Source organism: Dasypus novemcinctus, chromosome 20 (assembly GCF_030445035.2).
Source record: "Dasypus novemcinctus isolate mDasNov1 chromosome 20, mDasNov1.1.hap2, whole genome shotgun sequence".
NCBI classification, from domain to species: Eukaryota; Metazoa; Chordata; class Mammalia; order Cingulata; family Dasypodidae; genus Dasypus; species Dasypus novemcinctus.
Window position 1 is genome coordinate 51,120,043 of NC_080692.1, and position 22,016 is coordinate 51,142,058.

Sequence of the window (22,016 nt, forward strand, 5' to 3'; positions counted from 1 at the left end):
AGCAACTGGCCAGTCAGACTGACCGTGTCAGTTCAGCACACACACCCATCCGCGGGACACCACCCCACTTCTAGATTCAGCACTGACGTATGGGCCTCCCCATGCTGTTTCTGAGGCCATGTTGTCTTTTTCCAGAAATAGGTATAAGGCAGGGAAAGCACGAAGCCCTCGCTTGGTTTTACCAACGTCGTAACTGAAGACGGCTTTGCTGACAGCGTGTATCACATTGCTCCTTTGTAAGGTGCCTCGGACGTGTGTGCACCAGGATGACAGGAAGATTCTGATGGCTGAGTGGTATTCCTTATTTTTGTTAAAAACTAGAGGAGGATGAATGTGAAAGGGGAGATGGGAAAAGAGGAGGAATGTGCTGCCTCTACCGTGGGTGGGGTCTCAAGCAGGTCCCTTGAGCCGAGTGTCCAGGAGTGGCCGAGCCTTGGAAAGGACTCTTTAAAAGGTGGCACGGGACGTCAGAGCCTACCCCAGCCACACACATACAAGGAAATCAGCTGCGCCTGCTGAGAGGCGCAACACGTGGCTTCCTAATGCCATCCCAGTGCGTGAACAAGTAAATACTTTAGATGGTCCGAGAGCCAAGCTATCCCTACTGTCTAAATTAATTCCTCCCCTCCCACCAGATAAAGGGACTTCTTATCAAATAACTTAGAAAACAAAAGGTAGGTCCCCTGAACCTGCGGTTCTCATGTGAAGAGTGTCACCCTAACTTCTTACGGCCCTCCACCCAGCACCCACAGTTCTGCATCATAAATATTACAAATAGGGAGCAGAGTGAAAAGAGGCAAAAAATAAATACAGAACACGAATAACGGCTCGACGTGATAAGCATCTCAAAATGCCCCTTGCTGTTTAAAATAAGCTGGGACTTAAATTTTCTAAAACCTTTATTACTGGTCACTTATTACTGCCTGTAAGAATAAGAGCAGTTACTGAAAACAGCACTTAATCCTGGAGGTGTAAGAAAGGTAATTGTGAACTTTCAAAAAGAAAGAGTGTCAATCAAAATGATTGCTATATAAAGAGAAACACTTCAGCAGGGCTGTGATGGGACGTGGTTTTTGAAAGGGGAAAAAAATGGGTGAGCTTTTGCTTTTCGCATGTCTGCTTCAGCAGGTCCCTGAGCCCCGGCTGTACTTACGGCCTCAGTGTGGACGGGATGCACGGCGAAGAGCAGGGCGGTCAGGAAGGCGAGGCCGCGGTGCCGGAAGACCGCCGTGTCACACGTGTGCATCAGCACCAGCGTCACGAGGCAGTGTAGGAGCATATTTACTGCGTGGAAGTAGAAGGGGTCCATGCCAGTCAAAAATATGTTTAGCCTGTAAAAAAACAAAACAGAAACAAAATACGGCGTTAGCTACGAACAGAACACAAACACATGGAGAGCAGAGGGACTCAACTTTTAAAGAGATAAGGGATTCACGGCATTGTGAATGTAATTAACAGCCCTGAAAGACGTATCTGAATGTGATTTAAAGGGGAAATGTTAGATTGTATATATAGGAGCAGAATAAAAACTTTTTAAAAATCTATGGAGGGAAGCAGATGTGGCTGAAGTGGTTGGGCTCCCGCCTACCTCACGGGAGGTCCCACCGCCTCCTAAAGAAGACAAGAAAGACACGAGAGACAGCTCACGCAAAGGGCTGGCACAGCGACGCAAGGAGACATCTCAACGAGATGACACAATGAGGAGAAACAAGAAAAGACACAAGACACAACAAGCAGGGAGTAGATGTGGCTTAAGCAGTTGGGTACCTCCCTTCCACATGGGAAGCCCCAGGTTCGGTTCCCAGTACCTCCTAAAAAGAAGACGAGCAGACACAGAGGACAGACAGCGAGCTCAAACCACAAGGCAGGGTGGGAATTAAATAAATGTTAAAAATAATTCTTAAAACAACCATCTATGGAACTGCACCACACCAACGCGGCCCTTAGGGTAAACCGCAGACTGCGGTTAACAGTACAGGAAGAAAACGGTGCTGCCATCGGGCGTAATCAACGTTCCACACCAGCGCAAGGTGGGGGGGCGGGGTACGGGAATCCCCTATTTTGTGCATGTCGTTGTGTACACCCATGACTTCTCTAATAAAAACAAGAGTAAGTTATAAATTATTTTTAGAGGACTGCCAATGTCTGGTCACTCTACATATCTGAGTATCGCTTTTGTCCTGTCTCAGAATTGTGGCGCAACCGCTGCAAATACACCCCAACATGCCCGGCGGAGCTGGTCTCCCAGAGGCGGGCGCTGCCCCCGCTCCCCGCGCTCCCTGCCCTCCCCGCGCTGCCCCCCCCTCCGTGCTGCCCACGCAGCCAGCACCCTGCCTTCCCTGCAGGCTCTGCCTGAGCGGCTGAGCTGCGAAGGCAAGGCGCGAGGCAGAAGCCCCGCCCTGGCAGGGACAAACCCGGCGTGAACTTGTTCCCTCAGCCCCGGTGCCACCAGGAACCTGATTTCCAGATGGCACCCTAGAAGACGCGCCGCACTGCACCCCACCATGAGCTGGCGTCAGAGGCCGGGCCCAGAACCCCGTCTCGGAACCTGTGTTAAACGCCTTCTAATGTAAATTCCCACGGATCCTGGGACCTGGATTCCAAGATTATGACAAAGAACCTGAAAATGAACCGCGCAGAGGAGAGAAGTGGACTGGTCAATGTGGCGCTTCACTGAGACAGAGGCAGAGCGGCCAGGCTTCTCCAGTTTGCCTTAAGTTCAATGACAACACAACGTCCCCAGCTGGGTCTGTGGCTACGGGAAGAAGCCATCTGGTCACAGCAGGTGCTCCCGAGGGAGCCGGGCAGCCTGCGTGGTCTAAGCGCGGCCTACGGGCCAGGCCTTGGCCAGGACAGCGACCCCAGGCCCGTCTTCTCGTGGTTCGACGGGCAGTTGACTCTAAACAGCACACGCATGTTGGAAAAACTCGATTCATGCAGAATTTCAACCTCTCAGCTCTACTCAGACACATCAGCCTAAGAAACAGTGATGACAGCCGTTTCCAGGCCCTCTACAGAGATGGGTCCTACCGGAGTTTAGAAGAACGACACACTGGGGGTCGGCAAGTGCCGCGCCTGCAGGCCTGGGCCACTCGGGCAGGGGACCAGGGAACCAGCGGGTCCAGGCGAGCCAGAGAGCAGCGCCAGTGCCAGTGCCGGCGGCCGCAGGCAGGGGCCGGGCTGCTGGAGAGGGAAAGTCCGGGAAGCAGAGCCACTGAGCAGCGGGAGTCCAGGTCCTCAGGGGACTCGGCCCCTCAGTCCATCCCCTGCCTCCTCTTCATCAAGCCAAGGGTTCCAGACGAAGCGCCACTCACCTGAAATGCACCCACATCATGACAACGCGGAGCGGAAAGAGGCAAGAGTGCGTCCAGCTGTGGGTGGGCAGGACGGAAGGGCTCTAGGTTGGCAACGGATACCAAAGGGTTTCAGAAGCACATAATGCTTGACTCAGCAACTCCACTTCTGGGAAATTCCCCAAAAAGAAGGCCAGGAAAAGGCATCTTGCAGCACTATTTATAAAAGTAAAATATTTGAAAATAACCTAAACGTCTAACAGAGGGGAAATCAAAAAATGTTGCAAGTATCATATCATGAATGATTATGGACTCTGAACAATGATTACGTGGAACTCCATTCATTGACATGGAGTGAAATTGATAAGAAATCATCAGTGAAAAGAGAGCTACAAAAACATGGTACAGTATGGGTCCACGTTGTTTTTAAAAGACATATAAATATAAACATTAAGAGTAATCAAAGGTCTTGTATAATAAAGCAATACAAGTTTAGAACGACCTTGTAGAGTAAACTTGTGCTAGCTATTAAGTTTTAGAAAGCGGGTAAGAGCCAGCATTCACTATGACCCTCAACTGTATCAAACAGTAAGGCGCGTGAGATTTCACATGGGCTTCATTTTCATCTCTGTGCTTTTCTAGCGTTTCAGAATTTTCCACAAATGTTTTATTGTATTATGATCAGAAAAAGCTTCATTTTTCTAAAGTCTTAACCAGAATGCCCCGGTTCTTCATCTGTATATGAGAACCACAGAGGGCCGGTCCGCTCCCAGCTCGAGTCTAAACTCTTCCACGTCTACACGGGAAGTGCAGGTGCCGCGCAGGGGCCGAAGGCAACAGATAGGAAGGCGAGCTGTCGCCACGCCTGATGCCTGGTGGATTTAACTCATTCCCAGAGACACTCTAATGTAGACACAAATTTGGACTACAAGTAGCAGCAGTGTTTTGTAAAAAAGGAGTAGACTTGCTACTGTTCTAAAGCATTTGTTACGCAACCACTTCAAAGATAAAAGGCATCATTTAAACGGTGCTTTTCCATCACACACTTTTATGAGTGGCACAAAAATGATGTAAAGTGGTGGGCCCAAGTCCCCTTTGTGCTGACTGAAAATGTGCAGGCATTATCCATGAAGACGGTTATTTCTGAAACCGATTAGGACACAGTACCCAGTGTTTTAAGTGAATTAAATTAGATCCCAAAGTATAAATTGTTAAATGGGAAGTGACTGCAGTAATAGGTAGTGGTGGAACAGTCCTACACGAGTATCTGACACTGGTTGAGCTAAATTGAAAAATCTTCAATAACCTGGAGATAGGAGGACTTCCCAAATGTTTAACATGGTGAGGAGTGAAGTCTCCACACTACAGAAGAGTGACCTTGAGACGAAACGCTAACGAAATCCTACAGCACGTTCTATTTGTGAACACTGAAAAAAGAATCTCTGATTCTAGGAGCCAATATGGGTTCACAAAAACAAGGGCTTAAATGATTATCTTCCTATTTATGTGATAAATGCATTTTATCTTCATTTTAACAAAAGCACTTATCAAAATCTCTCAGAATCTCCTTGCATACAAGATGGAATAAGATGGATTTCTGGCAAACATGAAGAGCGGTGAATACTAAATTAGTATCTCCACAGACAGAGCCTTCCAGTGTATGTCCTCTGTCCTCTTCAATATTTTCATCAAAGACCTAAATGAAAATATAAAGTGTGTGAGTATCAAGCTTGCAAAAGACTGACTCTGGGAATGTACTGGATACTGTGATTCAGAGCTTAAATGGCTGGAATGGTTAGTCAATCCCAACAGATTAGGTAGAATAGGTGTAAGGGTAGAGATCCACACTGAGATACAAAAGAGAAGAAAATGCTAGCGATCCAGATTAAAACGGTCTCCACGATTTGACCGAGGAGCTACTGTGTCCTGGCTATCAAAATAAACCAACCCCCCAAAAAACTGACAGATGCACTGAATTACAATGGTCAACTATTTTCATTTCAAGCCGTTCCAACAGTTATGAATTGGGCACCTACTACACGTCAGGCATGATGCGGGTCTCAGAGGTACACGGTAAGGTAAGGCATCTGCTTGCAAGTTGACAGCAAAACAGGAAAGAGCCATTAAAACAGATAATCACTGGTAGTGAAAGAATCCAGCAATGGAAGAACCTACCAGATACAGAGATGACAAAGAAGGGGTATCACCCTGAGGGCAGGAGAAGCACGGGGTCCAAAGCCACTGTGGGTAGACCGCCAGGTGCTACCTCCACACCAGAGCACCCTTACAAGAGCTCAGGGTGATGATGGTGGGGAGGGAGCATCCCAAAGTGATATCTCAGCAGGTTCAGGAAATGGGGGATGCTCAGACTAGAGAAGGAAGAGAAAATGACAGCAAGTTCCTTAGGTGTGATGGTTAGGCTATTGTGTCAACTCGGCCAGGTAACTGTGCCCACTTGTTTGGTCAAGCAAGCACGGGGCTAACTGTAATACAAGGGCATTTATGGACTTTAGTCACCATTGACTTTACTGCAGTGGTAAATCATAGATAGCTGGTTATAATTACAGCAATTAGGGAGATTGCCATCAGCAGTAAGTGATGCTTAACCCAGCTGCATCCCTTAAAAGGGGAAGTGATTCCAGCCTTGAGAGAGAATTTCCCAGCTCGTCTTTGGACAGTCAACATCTCCCAGAACTCATCAAGAACCTTCACTGGACTTTCATTGGAGTTCCTGGTTGCAGCCTGCCTGTGGAACCTGGACTTGTGCATCCCCACGGCTGTGTGACTCTGATAAATCTCTTATTATTGACAGATATCCCTTGTTGATTGTGTTTCCCTAGAGAACCCTGCCTAATACACCAGGGGAAAGAATCTTTCCATATTTAGGCTATATTTCCTGTGTTTAACATAATGCCTGGTTCATGCATGTCACACAATAAATGTGGATGAACATATGAAAGGAAGGTGGGAAGGAGAAAAGAGGAGGAGGGAGGGAGATACTGAAGGAGCACACTTACTGTGAGCAGCTCCCAGAGGGGAGACTATGATCAACATCCAATTCGATGCTGCTAACATGCTGCCCAGGCCTGGACTTAGCCTGCAAATTGTTTTTGTTTCATCTTTTTTTAAGAAAATTTCCTGACATTTTAACTATCAGGTGATTTCACATAAAAACTCTGGTTTCTCTTGAAAAATCATAAAACCTGGAAACTCTGGGCCTACGAGTCCGCGTGGATTATTGGGCACCCATTTAGATGGACAAATGCGCACATCTGCCATAGTCCCTGCCAATTACTATAATGTTCCTAACCTGAAGGCATCCGTTTACCATAAGACAGGCATTATTGTCTTTTCAGATAGTCAAGAGCATCATAGATATGCACGGTACCTCAGCACCCCAACCCCTAGCTAGATTCAGTGGATCATGACTCAGGCTGAAGGAGACAATTGCCTGAGAATGAGCAGGCGTTAAAGTCAGTAAAACTATCACTTTCTGGCCTTTCCTTCCCTGGTACACAATGCAAACATCTGCTTCTCTGATCGTCATCAAGCATTCTGCAGAAGTCACCTGCACCCCTGCATGCTTCGGTAAGCAACTTTAGACCTACAAACCTTTCACCATGAGCCAAGTGCTGCGTTCTTTTAGTTATGCTTACGCCTCACCTGCACATAGCAACTATGTTTTAAAAAAAAGACCCACCAACATCTTAGCAGGCGTGGACGATCGAATTCACAAAACACTGTCTCTCCTCCCCCACCAAGGACGAGGACCCCACATAAGCCCTAATAAACATTGGATTGCTCGCCAAGCTGGACTCGTCCGAGTCATTCTTAGGTCTGGGAAATCCCTCTCAGTTCAGTGGGAAGCTGTTGTTTTACACAGCTCCTCGCTAACTCAGGACAGTAGAATACTTCTCAGGCCTATATTACTATCAAACATGGAAAATCAAAAAGACCAGATTGACTACTCGTTGGCAGCGGAATGAAACAAGGCATATTCCTGGAAGAGGAGAATATTCCCACTTATCTGACAGATGGCCTTCCATCCAGTTCATGCCATTCAACTGCTGTATCACCCCACAACTTTGGTCTCTGAGTTTTCAACCCCTGGTATACAAATCATAAGGAAGCAGCCCTCAGTTCAAGAAAGAACTAAATTTTAAAACTGGAGCAGGTGCTTGGATAACTGGAAAAGTTAAAACAGAAGCACAAGCCACCCAAAATGCCACGCAAAAAAAGAACAGTATTGCATGTCCTACTTTACTCTGCGCACCTCACTACAGCACCTAACCAGTTTTGTAAAATTCTTGAGCTATCTTACTCAGATCATAGCATTTTTTCTTACATTGTAAGAAATTAATTTCTTTTTATCACTGTACCCATCTCAGTGCACAGCAGATACTAAATCAAAGTTTACTGAATGAAAAAACAAATTTGTATTTGGACATTGGAAAAGATCGTCTTTTCCTTTAATTTTATTTGATTTAGTCTTTCTTTCTCACTTAAAAATGGGTCAAGCAGTAGGCATTGTCACCCTTTTATTCTGAAATAACCTTAATATTTTGAACTCTGGTTCAAAACGTTCCAGAGTTTGGCAAATACAATTGCTAAGCATCCCATCTGAACCCCGTCTGCCTTCCTGTAAAACGACCCCAAAAGGTGAAGACATAATGTGCTCCTCACAGCCTGCAGCTTTAAAGTATCTATTTCCCTTTTAATTTTCTTCTTTAAAAATAGCTCTGATAAAAAATAAACTCTGATTTAAATACAAAAACAAAAACAAAAAAAGGCTGTATCCCTGGAAGAACAATGTAGACTAGGGGATAAACTGGGATCCGTCTTCACGGGAACCTGTCTCCCCTCCAAAGGCAGGAGGTCGTGCCTCACTATTGTGAGGGCTCAGGTCTGGGTTTTGGTCGCTAGACCTGGAGTATTTCCTGTTTTCTAGAACAAACAGTTCAGAGGCCTGCCCATCTAGTTCCTTTCCAGGGAGAATGTTTCTAATTAGCACCAACGGTCCCTGCCGTCTCCACACGGGTCACTATGTCCAGCTGCCCTTTATGTAAGTGTCCCCCTGACTTCGGCGGCTCTGCTCCTTGGCCTCTGGTCCAACAGGCTCCCATCACCCTCAGTGAACTTGGGGAGACCACCTCAACCGCAGCACCTCCCGTCATCACACTTGACCTGCCGAGGAGAGGCACCGAAGAGCTTCTCAAAGTTGCAAGTGCTCGGTCAGCGCAGCTGCAGTGAAGGGAAGTCACCCGAGCCCATCGCAGCGTTCTGGCCTCAGTAAGCCTCTAGATTCCCTCCTTGACATACACCAAGGAGATGTGGCACATCAACCTCACTAATGCAGGCCACCACTGTGCCCCGTGATTTCCAAGCTTCTGAATCACCTGGAAGGTTTTCTTCAACTGCTAACACCCTAACATCACCCCAATAATATTATTATAAGTCAGTAGATCTGATAAGGGGCCTAGAGATCTGGCTCAAGCAACCCTATTAACTGAAGACAGGTGATGCTCCAAGCAATGGGAGATACAGGTCTCAGACCTCAAGGCAGCCTACACGGGTTATGGGCTTACCAACCCAACGCAGTCTTCTCAGCAGTAACATAACACACGTTCATTTCCAACAAGAAATACAAACAAAGGAAAAGAAAACCTTAAATGTTCATCTGCTTCTGGCGTCTCAAACGCTGGGCTTTCCACCCTTCCCTGGCAGGTCCACAGCCCAAGGCTGAACACGCGGCACATCCTCCCATCGTCCTCTCCTGCCACTGGCCGTTCTTCTTCGCCATCTCTGGCCATCGTTAGAACACTCAAACGCTTATGAGTGGTTGCCAGAGCCTTCTTAGATCATTCGGCCGATAATAACATCTGGTCCTGCTCGCGTTTCCTCTAAGGCAAATCCCTCTGGCCCTTAATCATTTTGGTTGCTCTTCTTGGGCATTCCCTCCAGTACCAGGAACAAATCTTCCAGTCATCACTGCCTAATGGAGCTGCAGCACGGCGGGATGTGAGCCGCAGGCTCCGAAGCAAAGCAGCAGCGCAGAGGAGCGAGCAGCACGCCGGGCCAAGAGCCCAAGTCACGGTTTTGATCAAGCTCGATGCATTGTCTCCTGCTAGACTAGGGAAACGAGCAGGGAAGGGCCAGGGAGCTGGTGAGGAAGCACCCGCACGTGGCCTGCCACTGCTGTCACCTGAGTATTCAGAAGAACGGAGGACAGGAGGTAGCCAGTCCCAGAGGAGCGTCCTCAAAGAGAACGACCATCGAGATCCGGCACAGCTCGCCATCTGGGCAGGTGCAATTAGGGCTACGGTGCCGCTGCCAGCATTTTCTTCTCTGCAAGGCGTGCCTTTGGTGGGGTCCTGGAGCGAGGACATCGGTCATGGCAGTTCCCTGGGACGCATCTTCAGGTCCCTCTGCCGCACGTAACCCAACAGGAAGTGGCGCTTCGCATCTACCTCACTTACAGAAAGCAAGAGCGTGCCCTAGATGCGTTCCAGTCCCCCGACAGCGGGGTGCGCCAGGACCGGTTTTGCTTCAGAAGCTTCAGCTGCTGTCTCCAAACTTGACCTCTGCAGCCAGCACCCACCGCCTCTCCCCGTCAGCGCAGGGCGCTGTCCATGCTCCCGTGCAGAAGTCCCCCGCAGCCACACGCTCCAGCATGCCCCACGCGGGGGACGACGCAGGCGGCAGCAGCCTGGCAGGGCACGGCAGAGCTCCCCGCGCCCTGTGGAGTCAGGGCCGCCCGGGCCCCCCACCTCCCAGGAGCAGGGCCCGCCGGGCCCCCCGGTGGGTCCAGGGACGTCCTAGTGGCCCCCATGCTTCTCACAAGAAAAGGAAAAGGGGTAAATACGCCAGAAACTGCCCAAGCAGGCTTTCTCGCTGCGGGATAAACACGCGCCCCTCCCTCAGTATGGACCTGGAAAAACCCGACCACGCACCATGCACTGCAGGCGCGGGAGGCGCCCCTCGAGAAGCGTGGCGGACACGCGTGGTGCCCACACGTGGTGCCCACGCCACGCGGGCTGCGGGCACAGCGGCTGGGGGGGGGGGGGCCTGCCGTGCGGGGCAGGCGGCCAGGGAAGGCCGGGTGTGCCACCTGCGCCCCAGCTGGAGGGGACGAGGGAGCAGGCAGGGCAGGGAGGGGGCGAGGGCAGGGGCCCTGGGGGGCAGAGGCCTGGCGAGGACAAGGGCTCTGGAAGCTGAGCCGGAGAAGGTGGGGTGGAGAGCGACAGGGAGGGGTCAGGGGCGCCGGGAGTCCTCAGAGGGCCTCGGAAAACGGGCTCCCTGGTGTGCAGGAGGGGCCCGCCCCCCCCCCCCCCCCAGCATGGCACCCCCCACGCCCTCTTCGACCTAGATGACCACGCGTCCCAGTTAGGGAAAATATGACCAGAGCTCCAGAGGAAGGGACAAAAGACCTTCACGGACAAAAGCAGACCGACCGACCTTCACTGGGGGCCCAGCCACGTGGCGGACACCAGCCCCCCACGATCACGCTCGCCTCGTGTTCCTCAGCCCCCGACGGCCCCAGTCCTGGGCTAGAGCACACCCCACACCTGCGCAGCCTCCAGCCTCCAGCCCAACCCCGCCCCCCCCCCCCCCCCCGGCGCTTCTGAAATAACCTTAGCTGGGCCGAAAACTGTCAAAGGCCGCTTTTTCATGTTTTGCCATAAAACCCGTATTGCCTCCAGTCATAGTTTTCTTGGCCTATTTCGGCCACTGAACGGGAGAGTCCAGCCAAGCATCCCAGGTGCTAGTTTCCCATCACAGACCTAGAGAGCAAGCTGGTACCGCCCGGCTGCCTGGAAGAGACGCCCCAGAGGTGAAGTCAGGAGGACCAGGACCAAAACGAGCGTGGCTCCGCTGCTTTCAGGCTTGGGGGCTTATTTTCACCGTTAGCATATGGTTTGTTACTAAAAGATGCAAACTGTTGCAAAAAGCTCTCAAGATCCCAAGATCAAAACGCCGCAAATCCTTACAGCTGCACATATTAAGATCTTCTATTTTTTAACTCTGACATTTTAAACCACCCACTTTCACTGGTATGGTTTACATCACCGTCAGACGTCTTCAGGAGAATGAAACTTTATCACAAACTCCTAGAATGCTGTGCGCCAACAGCCTCAACGTGAGGGACAAGCGAGGGTGGGCGTCCTCGACTCTGGCTGTGCCTGTGACAGCCTGTTTCAGCCAGAGGCCACCCTGGGAGACTCGTCAGCTGCAGCGTCACAGAGGTCCTGCGAGGTGCTCCCTGTGCTCCCAGCACATCGCAGTTTTAATTCTCAACACAGCATTCCTCACTCCCTGATCCCTCCTCGTCCATGTATGCAGGGGTTTACTGTCTGATTCCCTCTTCTCCCTAAAAACACGGAAGCTGCTTGAAGCAGGCACCTGTGTCCCGGCTGGAGCCGTCCAGCCAGGCTGAGCGAAGGGCTCCTTGGTCAGTCCTTGAGCTCAGCCTTGACTGAGCATCCCATCTCCAACACAGGAGAGTCTTCAGCCTTCTCGTTGCGTAGGCTTCCACTTGCAGCTGAATACAACAGCCCTGTCCAACCCAGAGCCATGCAAGGAGCTCCAGGTTAGCAAAACTGACGTGGTGCGAAGTCGCAGCATCTCAGTAAACCACCTGCACTATCCACGGCCCCAACCCCCCCAAAATTAGATGCTCTGAGAATCCGTTTCTTCCTCTCAACTTTAACCCCTTTCTTGTTTGGCAAAAACATTGATTAGTACGTTTCTATACAAGCAAGGAGCACTGTTTGTTCTAAGAGAAGTCCTCATTCAGTGTGTACAATTCCGATACAATGTATCAAAAATAAATTTAATTTTTAAAAATAAGTTCAACTTTTATACTGCAAAAAACTGTGAAAAGGGATGAAAAGATAAGCTAAAGAGTGGGAGAAAATATTTACCAACCAAACATATGACCAGGACTTGTATCTAGAATACAGAAGAGCTCAAAACTCAACAATTAAAAACAAACAATTCACTTAGAAAATGTACAGGAGACACACAGATACATTTCACTGAAAAAAATCTACAGAGGGCAAATGAACACATGAAAACATCTCCAAGGTCATTATCCATTAGGAAAAGGTAAATTAAAACCACAATGGTGAAGCAGACTTGGCCCAGTGGTTAGGGCACCGTCTACCACATGGGAGGTCCACGGTTCAAACCCCGGGCCTCCTTGACCCGTGTGGAGCTGGCCCCTGTGCAGTGCTGATGCACGCAAGGAGTACCATGCCACGCAGGGGTGTCCCCCGCGTAGGGGATCCCCACGTGCAAGGAGTGCACCCCGTAAGGAGAGCCGCCCAGCATGAAAGAAAGTGCAGCCTGCCCAGGAATGACGCCGCACACACGGAGAGCTTACACAGCAAGATGACGCAACAAAAAGAAACGCAGATTCCTGGTGCTGTTGATAAGGATAGAAGCAGTCACAGAAGAACACAGTGAATGGACACAGAGAGCAGACAACTGCAGGTGGGGTGGGGGGAAGGGGAGAGAAATAAATAAAAAATAAATCTTTAAAAAAAAAAACAAAAAAGTATGATGAGGATCACTACACACCTGTCAGAATGGCTACAATAAAAACTGTGGCAATACCAAATGCTTGTGAGGATCTGAAGAAACTGAATCATTCATACACTGCTGGGGGGAATGCCTGGAAAAGTCTGGCATTTTCTTAAAAAAACCAAACTGAACTAAACTAAACATGCAACCACCATATGACCCAGCAATTGCATTCCTGGGCATGTATCCCAGAGAAATGAAAACTTGTGTTCACACAAAAAACTGTACATGAATGTTTATAGTAGTTTTTTTTGTAACAGCCCCAAACTCACAACAATCCAGATGCCCTTCAGTGGGTGAGCGAGTAAACTGCTACATCACATTGTGGAATACTACTCAGCAATGAAAAAGGAACGAACTATTAACATACACAACCTAGGAGACTCTCCTGAGAATTATGCTAAGAGGAGAAAGCCCTCTCAATAGCTTACATACCACGTGATTCCACTGCAGCACGTTCTTTAAGCGACAGAATTACAGAGATGGAAGAGAGACCAGTGGCAACTGGGGGCTGCTGAGGCAGGCATCTGCTACAGCAGGGAAGCTCAAGACAGACAAAACTGCTCTGAATCTTGACTGTGATGGGCACACCGACCCACACGTGCAAAACTGCGAAGAACCAAACATACACACCCCAGTGTGTGCAAAGCAGGTGAAGTCTCAGGTGAGCGGAGCGCATCAGCGCCAGTCTCCTCGCAGTGACGGTGCACTGGCCCTCAGATGGACCAGCGGGCATGCAGAATCTGTTATTACTTACAGCTGCATGGGAATGTACAATTATCCCAAAATAAATTTTTTAAAAATGGGTTTGAAGTCTCAAAGTTTTCTGCTCAAACAGCATAACTTAAGAGAGAGTCAAAAGAGAATACACATATTTCAAAGGTCACTTAACTATTTTCACTGACTTAATAAAAGCCATAAGGACATCATCTTCCTCGAGCGCCTAGGTCACTGCTTCTTCACATGGAAGCGTTAATAAATGCGACGTTCCGTCCTGTCGCAGGAACCCTGAGCCCCTGAGCACGAGTGGCCCCCTGCCATCAACGTCCTCTGCTGTACTGGCCGAGCTCACTGCTGTCAACTAGGACTGGTTTACCTGTGCCTGGTGAGGCTGCCTGTCCTGTTTCAACCAGTGCATCCAGCAGAGAAGGACTAGTTAAAGACCAGTTAAGTCTCAGTCCCTTTCAAATTAGATCTGAGTTGCTCTCTAGATTTGCAACTCAATCTCCAGAAAAAAGGATAGCTGTTAAGAAACAATACTAAAGAACTAAGGAACAGTGCATCTTGCACGGCTGCCTGCTTTTGGCAGCCAGTTAGCACAACCAAGGAGGGCAAGAGGCCCCCTCCAGCCCTCCCCAGGGACCGACCTGCTAGTGTTCCTCTTTTCAAGGACCTCATCTCCTTGCCCATTTCCTTCCTCCACCCCCTCCTCTGTCCCTGCAGTGTCCTGCGTGAAAAAAAGCGCACTGGGGACATTCAAGAAGGGAAAGCAGCCCCCCCCACCGAGGCAGAGGCGCGTGGCCCTGCGCTTGTGGAGGGTCTCCACGGCTGTCACGGCCGGCCCCACGCGCCTGAGAACAGCCCCCTGTAGTAAGAGACAGGACAGCCGACCCAGAAGTCCGCCCGTGGCCACGCGCCGCCTGGGGGAGCCGTGCGGGAAGCACAGCCTGCGCGGCTCGCCGCGGAAACCCAGGACAACTTTCGGAGAAGACACGCGTTTCCGAGTGAAAGAACCTCCCTCCTCGCCCTCCTTAACACGCCAAACTTAAAGTGGAGGAACTGGGTGGAAAACCCGCAACCCTCCGCCAAGTTGCCGCTTTTCCTCCGCTGAGCGCAGGGCCACCTGCCCAGGGCCTCGGCTGCCCCCGGGGCTGCGGGCTGCGCCTTGGGCCAGGCACCCGCAGGACGCTTCCCACCGCACCGCCACGAGGGCCGAGGCGCGGGGACCGGAGCCCGAGCAGGTGAGCGGTGCGGTGCGCGGTAGGGGCTGACACCCAGCCCGGGGCGCACGGTAGGCGCTGACACCCAGCCCGGGGCGCACGCAGCGCGGCCTCTGCCCGCTAGGGCCCCACCCCGCGGGAGCGAGAGCGTCTCCCATTCCAGCAACACCCCCCACGCTCACCCCCACCCCCCCGGGAGAAGGGCTCCTCCCGGGCCCCTGCCCCCTGAAGCGCGCCAGAAACGCTGACTCATGACTCCGAGGTTACAGAGGGGAAGGACAGCTCTGTGGGCCTGGACCGGGCTCCCGGGGGCCCCCGCGCCCCCGCGCCCCCGCGCCCCCGCGCCCCCGCGCCCCCGCGCCCCCGCGCCCCCGCGCCCCCGCGCCCCCGCGCCCCCGCGCCCCCGCGCCCCCGCGCCCCCGCGCCCCCGCGCCCCCGCGCCCCCGCGCCGTCCCCTCTTCAGCCCGAGCCAGCGCGGTCCGGGCCGACGGGACTGGCGCTGGGGGCAGCGCGGGGGGCGCGGGGTCTTGCCCCTGCCCCGCACCCGGGCAGCTCGCGGCCCCTGCACGCTCCCACCCGCACCGCTGCCCACGGCCCCACGCGCCCCGGCGACAGGCCACGGCGCCAGCCCCGTCGGAGCCGGCGGGTCCCGCAGGCGGGCCGGGGGCGCCCCGGGCAGCCCGTGCCCGCCCCGCGCGAGAGGACAGCCGCCGAGGGCGCGGGCACCGCAGCCGCCGGGCTCCGAGGAGCGGGGGCGCGGGCACCCCGAGCGGCGGGCGCGGGGCTCGCGGGCGGGCGGGCTCACTTGAAGGTGAGGACGCAGAGCGGCCGGTAGGACTTGTGGCTGGTGTTCTCCGCCAGGCGCTTGCCCCAGAAGTCGTTGGCGAAGAGGCCCCAGGGCGCGGGGGCGCCGGGCCGCACGTCGGGGTTGTTCACGATCGCCCACACGTCGTCGTGCACGAACTCGCCGCGCAGCGAGGGCCCGTAGCACAGGCAGCTGGCCCCGGCCAGCAGCGCCGCGGCCCCGGCCCGCGCCAGCCCGCAGCCCCGCCGGGCCCCCGCGCGCTCCCCGCCGCCGCGCGCCGCGCTCGGCAGCACCATCACGCCGCCGCCCCGGCCGCCGCGCGTCTGCCCGCCTCCGCCCCCGCGGCCCCGGCGGGGCGCGGCGGCCGCCCGCGGGAGGGCGCGGGCATGGTGCGGAGAGCCCGCGCGCCGCCGCCCGCCCGTCCCCGGCAGCCCCCGCCTCCGCCCCACTGCGCATGCCCCGCGCTGGCCGCCACCCGCGCCCGCCCCGCGCGGGACTCGAGCCGGCGCCCCCCGCCCCGCCCGCCCCGCCCGGGCTCCCCGCGGGCGCCGCCTTCCCGGCGCGGGGGGCGCGGGGGGCGCGGGGCCGGGGCCTGCTGGGGAAGGGGCTGCGGGCGCCCCTCGGGATCCCGCCGGCGTCCCCGGCCGCGTCGGCCCCCGCTGTCCGCTCAGCCCCGGGGGGCGGCGCGGGGAGGGCGCGGCGGGGGCGCCCCGGCCAGGCCCCGCGGCCCGGCAGGTGCACGGCCCGGGCGCCCTCCCCAGCCCCGGGAGCGCACGGCTGCGGCTCCCCTCGCCCCCGGCGCAGCCTCGGGTTTCCCGGGCTCCGGGGAGCAGCGCGGCCGGCGACTCCCGGGGAGGGGGCGTCGACAGCACCTGCCCCGCCCGGGGGCACCCTGCCGGGACGCCGGCCCTTCCCGGGGGTCCCGGGCGCCCCAACACCTTCCTTCGCCTTTTCTTGTCTGCTCGTAGACAGAGTGTCCCCGGTTCGATTTTTGGATTGAGTGCAGTGGCTGAATTGGCTCTGGAAACATCTCTCCCCTTTTAATTTTTTATTTAAACTCTTGGGACCATCCAAGAGATGCTGAACAAATTACTTTTTCTTCCCCTCTCAGTGGGTCACGTGGGGCTGATCATTATTTCCTGGGTTTGGGAAGTTCTTCACCTGCAGAGCACTGTGTGAGGCCTCTGGCTTGGACTCTTAAACCTCCCCGCCTTGCTGATAGATTATTTTTCTTTTTAAAATGCCAAGTATGATATGTAAATAAACGTGTTATCCCGGAGTGATGACTACTAGGATTTCTCCAGATTCGAAAATCTTTTAACTCTTTCAGGTCCTGGTAAATTTCCATTGCTGAATTATTATAAATACTAGAATTTGGCATCCACATAGGAAAACATAAAATACAAAAATCAACATTTTATTCCCATCCTTCCAAAATCTTTTGAAAGCTCAATTATCTTAAGAAATAGTAATAAGTTAAATGGCAGAAAATTTTTCTTATACCTTAAGTTTGGCTGAGTATTTGTTTCTTTACTACCAGCAATTTATTCTGAAAAGTAGACAACAAAGCTGAGCAGTTGAAAACACAATGAATTGAAACAAACATACAATCAGCCTACATTTCACCCGTTTTCACTTTGGTTTTTGGTGACCTAAATTTTAGTGATTAGGAAATGAAACTGGAAATCCAGAGCATGGATGTTTCCATCCTTTGTTCAAAACTTTTCCATCCCCGATAGCTTTAATGCTGAGATCCCACACACACCTGAGTGTGCCGTCTCCCCATTCTACATCTCTGCCAATCAACTGAAAGTACATTTATTAAGGTTATACTTCCTATTCCAAAGGGCTAAGTATGGGTCTGGGGGCCATGGCTGCTCAATGTATATGTGTGTCTTTGTGTCACGTTAATACCGTAAAAGCCTAACTTTCTCTTAACAGCCAATATGGATAGTGAAAGTGTCCCTGATGGACAGTTATAGTTGTAATACGTTAATAACCTATTAGTTGGGGCTTTCTAAAGACAAGGTCTTAAGCCAAAAGCGTGCCTCTAATACTACATTTTTATAAAGAGTGTGTTTTTTCCCCTCCCGCAATAACCCCTGGTTGGAGGGCCCAGTTTTCCTTTTCAGGTGGAAATAGTATTAGAATTCTCCATGACGATGGACAGAAGTGGATAAAGGTGCTAAGGGCTGAGTGCTGGCACTCCAGAGAGTACTGAAAGGGAAGGGATGGGGGAAATCTCAAAGTGCAATTCTATTTCAGGGGCATCTCTATTCTGTATAGTTCAGATGATGAATTTGAGGTCAGTAATTTAAAATAATAAGATACCTTAAGTCCTCTCAAAGACAAACCAGTAGGGAAATAGTTGTTTTAGTTCAATAGTTCCTTGATTCTATGCTGCTCTGCTTGAGAAAACTCTGTAAAGGTGACTGTCAGAGAGAGAAGGTTTGCAGTGAAGTGCCAGCCATCAGCCCTTCTGCCTGTCTCTTAAGGTGTAAAGCACTCATTTTGTTTAATAAAGGGGCCCAAAAGGAAATGAGAGTTAATTCCCGTTACTTAGTCCTGATTATTTTAAAGGACTTATAATTAGAGCAATTCTTCCTTCTAAGACACCTTAGATCACGCAGAGCAATTTAAACATAAATTAGTATAGAAGTGTCTCTCTGAGGCTCATACAGATTGTCATTCATGCAAATTAGGATGGACCATGTTCCTGAAAGAAATCAGGACACAACTAAATGTAAAGCAAGGGCAAGTAGGTTCTTAATAAAACAGATTTCCAATTACAGACCAGTGTGATCTTTCGCCTAATGATACATCATGTTCAGGTACATCCTATATCACTGGTAAATGAGCAAATGCAATGTCACAAAGGCAGAACATCAGCAAAAGAGCAGATAAAATAGTTTGCATAAACAAAATTTTTTCTAATTATTTAAATATTACCTGTTCTTGAAGAAAATACAGAAAAGTAGAAGGAAGAAAATTAAAATATTCCTAACCCATCACTGGTACAGGATGTTAATAATAAGGTGGTATATGGGGAAAAACACACCTAAAGCAAAATGTGGATCATAGTTAGCAATAACATTTCAATACTCTTACATCAGATGTAACAGGCACCACACCAATATTAAGTTATTAAGTGTCAACAGTAGGTGGAATTTGGGAATGTTGCATATTTTTTTATTAGAAAAGTGTTATATGTCACAGATATACCAAATTTTCCTGTAAGCTATACTGTTTTATATGGTAACTGTCTAGAAAGACAGGGCCTTTTAAACATCCTGAATGTTACGTAGCTACATACTTTTATGGGATATAAATTGTTGTCATTGGTATGTTTTCCTGAAAGATAGAGGCCTGGCACAGTAACTAACCAAATATTTAACTTCCCTCCTGGAGAAGTCTTAGTACTTTCTCAAATAAGATGACCAGAAGCTCTGGAACATATAAGCCTTGCCTAATAAAGAAAAATAGGCTAATAAGCCAAGAACACAATCTTAATGCTTGCAGTTATGAACCCTCTTCCTGTAATAAAGAAATAGCCTAATTATAACCAATGCTTAAGAGTTGCCTCCTGAAAACTCCTCGTTACTCAAATGTGGTCTCTCTCTAAGTCAAACTCTACAAATAAATTCACTACCTTCCTCCCGATGTGGAACATGACTCCAAGGAAAAGCCTCCCTGGCACTGAGGGAGTATTACCAAGTGTTAATCAGCGATGCATTAGAGCAAGACATTGATCAAAAGGGGAAATATTAAATAAAATAGAGTTTTATGGCTAAGAGACTTCAAAGCAAGTCTGGAGGTGATTCCGTAGGTCATTCCATAGGTTATGCTTCTGCAGGTCTCAGCCAGACTTCACAAAATGCCACAGTCAACAAAGCCACAAACAAAAGTGCTCCTAAGGGCACTGGGGACATCCAGACACCAGAGGCAAGCCACACAGCCTCATGAAATCAACACCTCCTTGGCAGGCTCTATCTGGGAATATATGAAAAGCTATTTCCCAATATAACAGAATATAACAGAGTTACAGTTAGATATAAATTCCCTAATCATGATTCCTCTACTTCTTTTACTTGAACCTTTAATTTTCAATTTACTTGTTAATTGTATTTCTCAGAGCCTTAAAGCTTTGAATTGTTCCTGTACCGGTTGAGAACTGAAACCCAGCAGGTACAGGTGGTCAACTCCCAATGTCCAGTTTTCAGGCTTGCCCTGGACAACTAGCAAAATGAGAGTGATGGACTAGCCCCACCCCAAAACAAGGAGTATCTTCAACTGCAAGCAAAACAATTCCATTCCTCTGTGCCATAATATGTACATCCCATCTCAGCCTGAAATAGTCAGAGTGGACATCATGCCAAATCCCACAAAATTGAGGAATGAATGAAAATAAGGGGGGTATAACTGCTGAGTAAAGCAGATTTATTGTTATTGTAGTTGTTGTCTTCTGTTAACTAAGTAACATGTACCACTGATATAAATTTTTTTTAAATATCCCTACCCTATCACCCACAAATATCCCTTATAAATATGTGACTATATTATTTCTAGTCTTTTGTCTATTCAAATAGATATCTTTTCTTTAATATAAATTGGTATCTTGCTTTTTCTATTGTGTAAAATAGTTTTCCCCGTATCATTATATATTTTCCTCATCATTAATATTCTATTTACATGATGCAATATTATGCAACTTGAGATAAAATGCTAGAAATGCATAATATTCCTTCTTACAGATATGTCAAATTTAGCTAACCCATCTCCTACTGCATGGCTCTTTAGGTTTCCTTGAATTTGCCTTTGTTTAAAAAAGAAACATTGAATCGCATAGCAAACCAAGGATTTTAATAATTTGATTATTCTCACCACATTTTTACCATATTTATTGATGTAAAATGATCTGGTTCTAACCATTTTGTGGGAATTATTGTCAAGGAGGAGACTGCAATCTCCAGTTTCAGTTTTTCCATCTATTCCATCACAAAGCCAAACCCAATGCTCAAGACCCGGCCCTGAGGCTGGAGCTGCGGAGACTGACCAGACTCAACACCAGACAGTTAACAGGAAGTCAGGGAGCCTGCTGGCATCCTCCAGACATCTTTGTTCTTTGCCCAAAGTGTCAGCCCCTAAAATTCAAGGGCGCAGCACAGCTAATCCTAAACCCTTATCCACAGTCCTCTCCTCTGACCACCCATACTCTCCTGCTTTCCTTTCTTTTTAACTTTTGTCCTCTGGAGCACCCATTTCGTGATAAGCAATCGCCTCTTTACTCTTAGCCTTTTCTCAGAATGGTTTCATCACATCTTGGCTGTAACTAAAACCAGCTTTTCCCATAAATGCCACTTTCTGCATCTCTTTTGAGGGGCGAGCGCATTCCCCGGTGTTCACTATTGGCCGTTGGTTTCCAGCGATGCCCCCCGAGTAGTGCACCGTGGTACCCCATTAACTCCGTGCCGTTCAGCCCTGCTGCCTTATCATTACCCCCCTTGCTCTCTCCCAAGCACACCCACATCCCTTGGGCCTGCAAGGCGAGCTGCTGCCTGGGTGACAGCAGTACCAGGTGCACGCCAGCTTCACAGGTGCGGCTTCTGCAGCCCGCTCTCTCCTCCTTGAAATTCTTAATAATTTCCTCGTCGAACTTGGATTTTGTATGTAGAGTCCAACGGCCCAGCCGAGCATGTGTGCGAGCAGAGGGGGTGCCCGAGAGACTGCACGTGGGCACGCACGGGCTGCTGGGCCCGTGTGCACGTGGGCAGAATGCGCGCTGAGCAGGGGGCGCAGCCCTGCACGCAGGCCCAGGGCGGGCCGGGGCGCTGCGGGCTCCTAACATTTGCAGCAGCAGATGGAAGGGGGAGGGCTGCTCAAGAGGTGACCAGGCTCGCCCTCCAGCCCCGGACGCCAGCCTCTCTGCGGCATCTGCACAAATTAAAGTTAAAGAGTCTCAAAGTTATTTGCAGTCTTGCATTTGAAGGCACTCGGGCAGTACATTTTGTTGTCAAATTACTACAGAATAAAAGCATGTCTACGGACACTGCAATAAACCAAATCAGAGACTTATTAGACTTCTTCAGAGTTTAGAATCTCTGGGTTTGAAACTTGCTACATATTGCTGAGAAGTTAAATGTTAAGATTGTTTTCATACTACAGAAGAACACTATTTTCATATGAAGGTTCAGAGGAAACAATTATTAATGAAGAAAACAATTTTACAGTTAAATTTGAAAGTTAATTTTTTCTTGTAATTATCTATGTAAACAGTGACAGAATTCCTTTAATTATATATATATATTTTTTAAGATTTTATTATTTATTTCTCTCCCCTTCCCCCCCATTGTCTGCTCTCTGTGTCCATTTGCTGTGTGTTCTTCTGCGTCTGCTTGC

At 50.2% G+C, this 22,016-nt stretch overlaps 1 protein-coding gene across 1 annotated transcript in view; it reads right to left on the bottom strand.

Moving 5' to 3' along the window:
• The window catches only part of TMTC1 (transmembrane O-mannosyltransferase targeting cadherins 1), a 255,722-nt gene extending 239,791 nt beyond the window's left edge, over nucleotides 1-15,931 (bottom strand). The window contains exons 1-2 of the mRNA XM_058282990.2: nucleotides 15,621-15,931; nucleotides 1,154-1,331 (exon numbers count right to left, since the gene is read on the bottom strand). Coding sequence (XP_058138973.1) covers nucleotides 1,154-1,331; nucleotides 15,621-15,916 — 474 coding nt within the window. The 5' untranslated portion in view covers nucleotides 15,917-15,931. The remainder of the gene's footprint in view (nucleotides 1-1,153; nucleotides 1,332-15,620) is intronic.
• Between the last annotated feature and the right edge of the window lie 6,085 nt (nucleotides 15,932-22,016).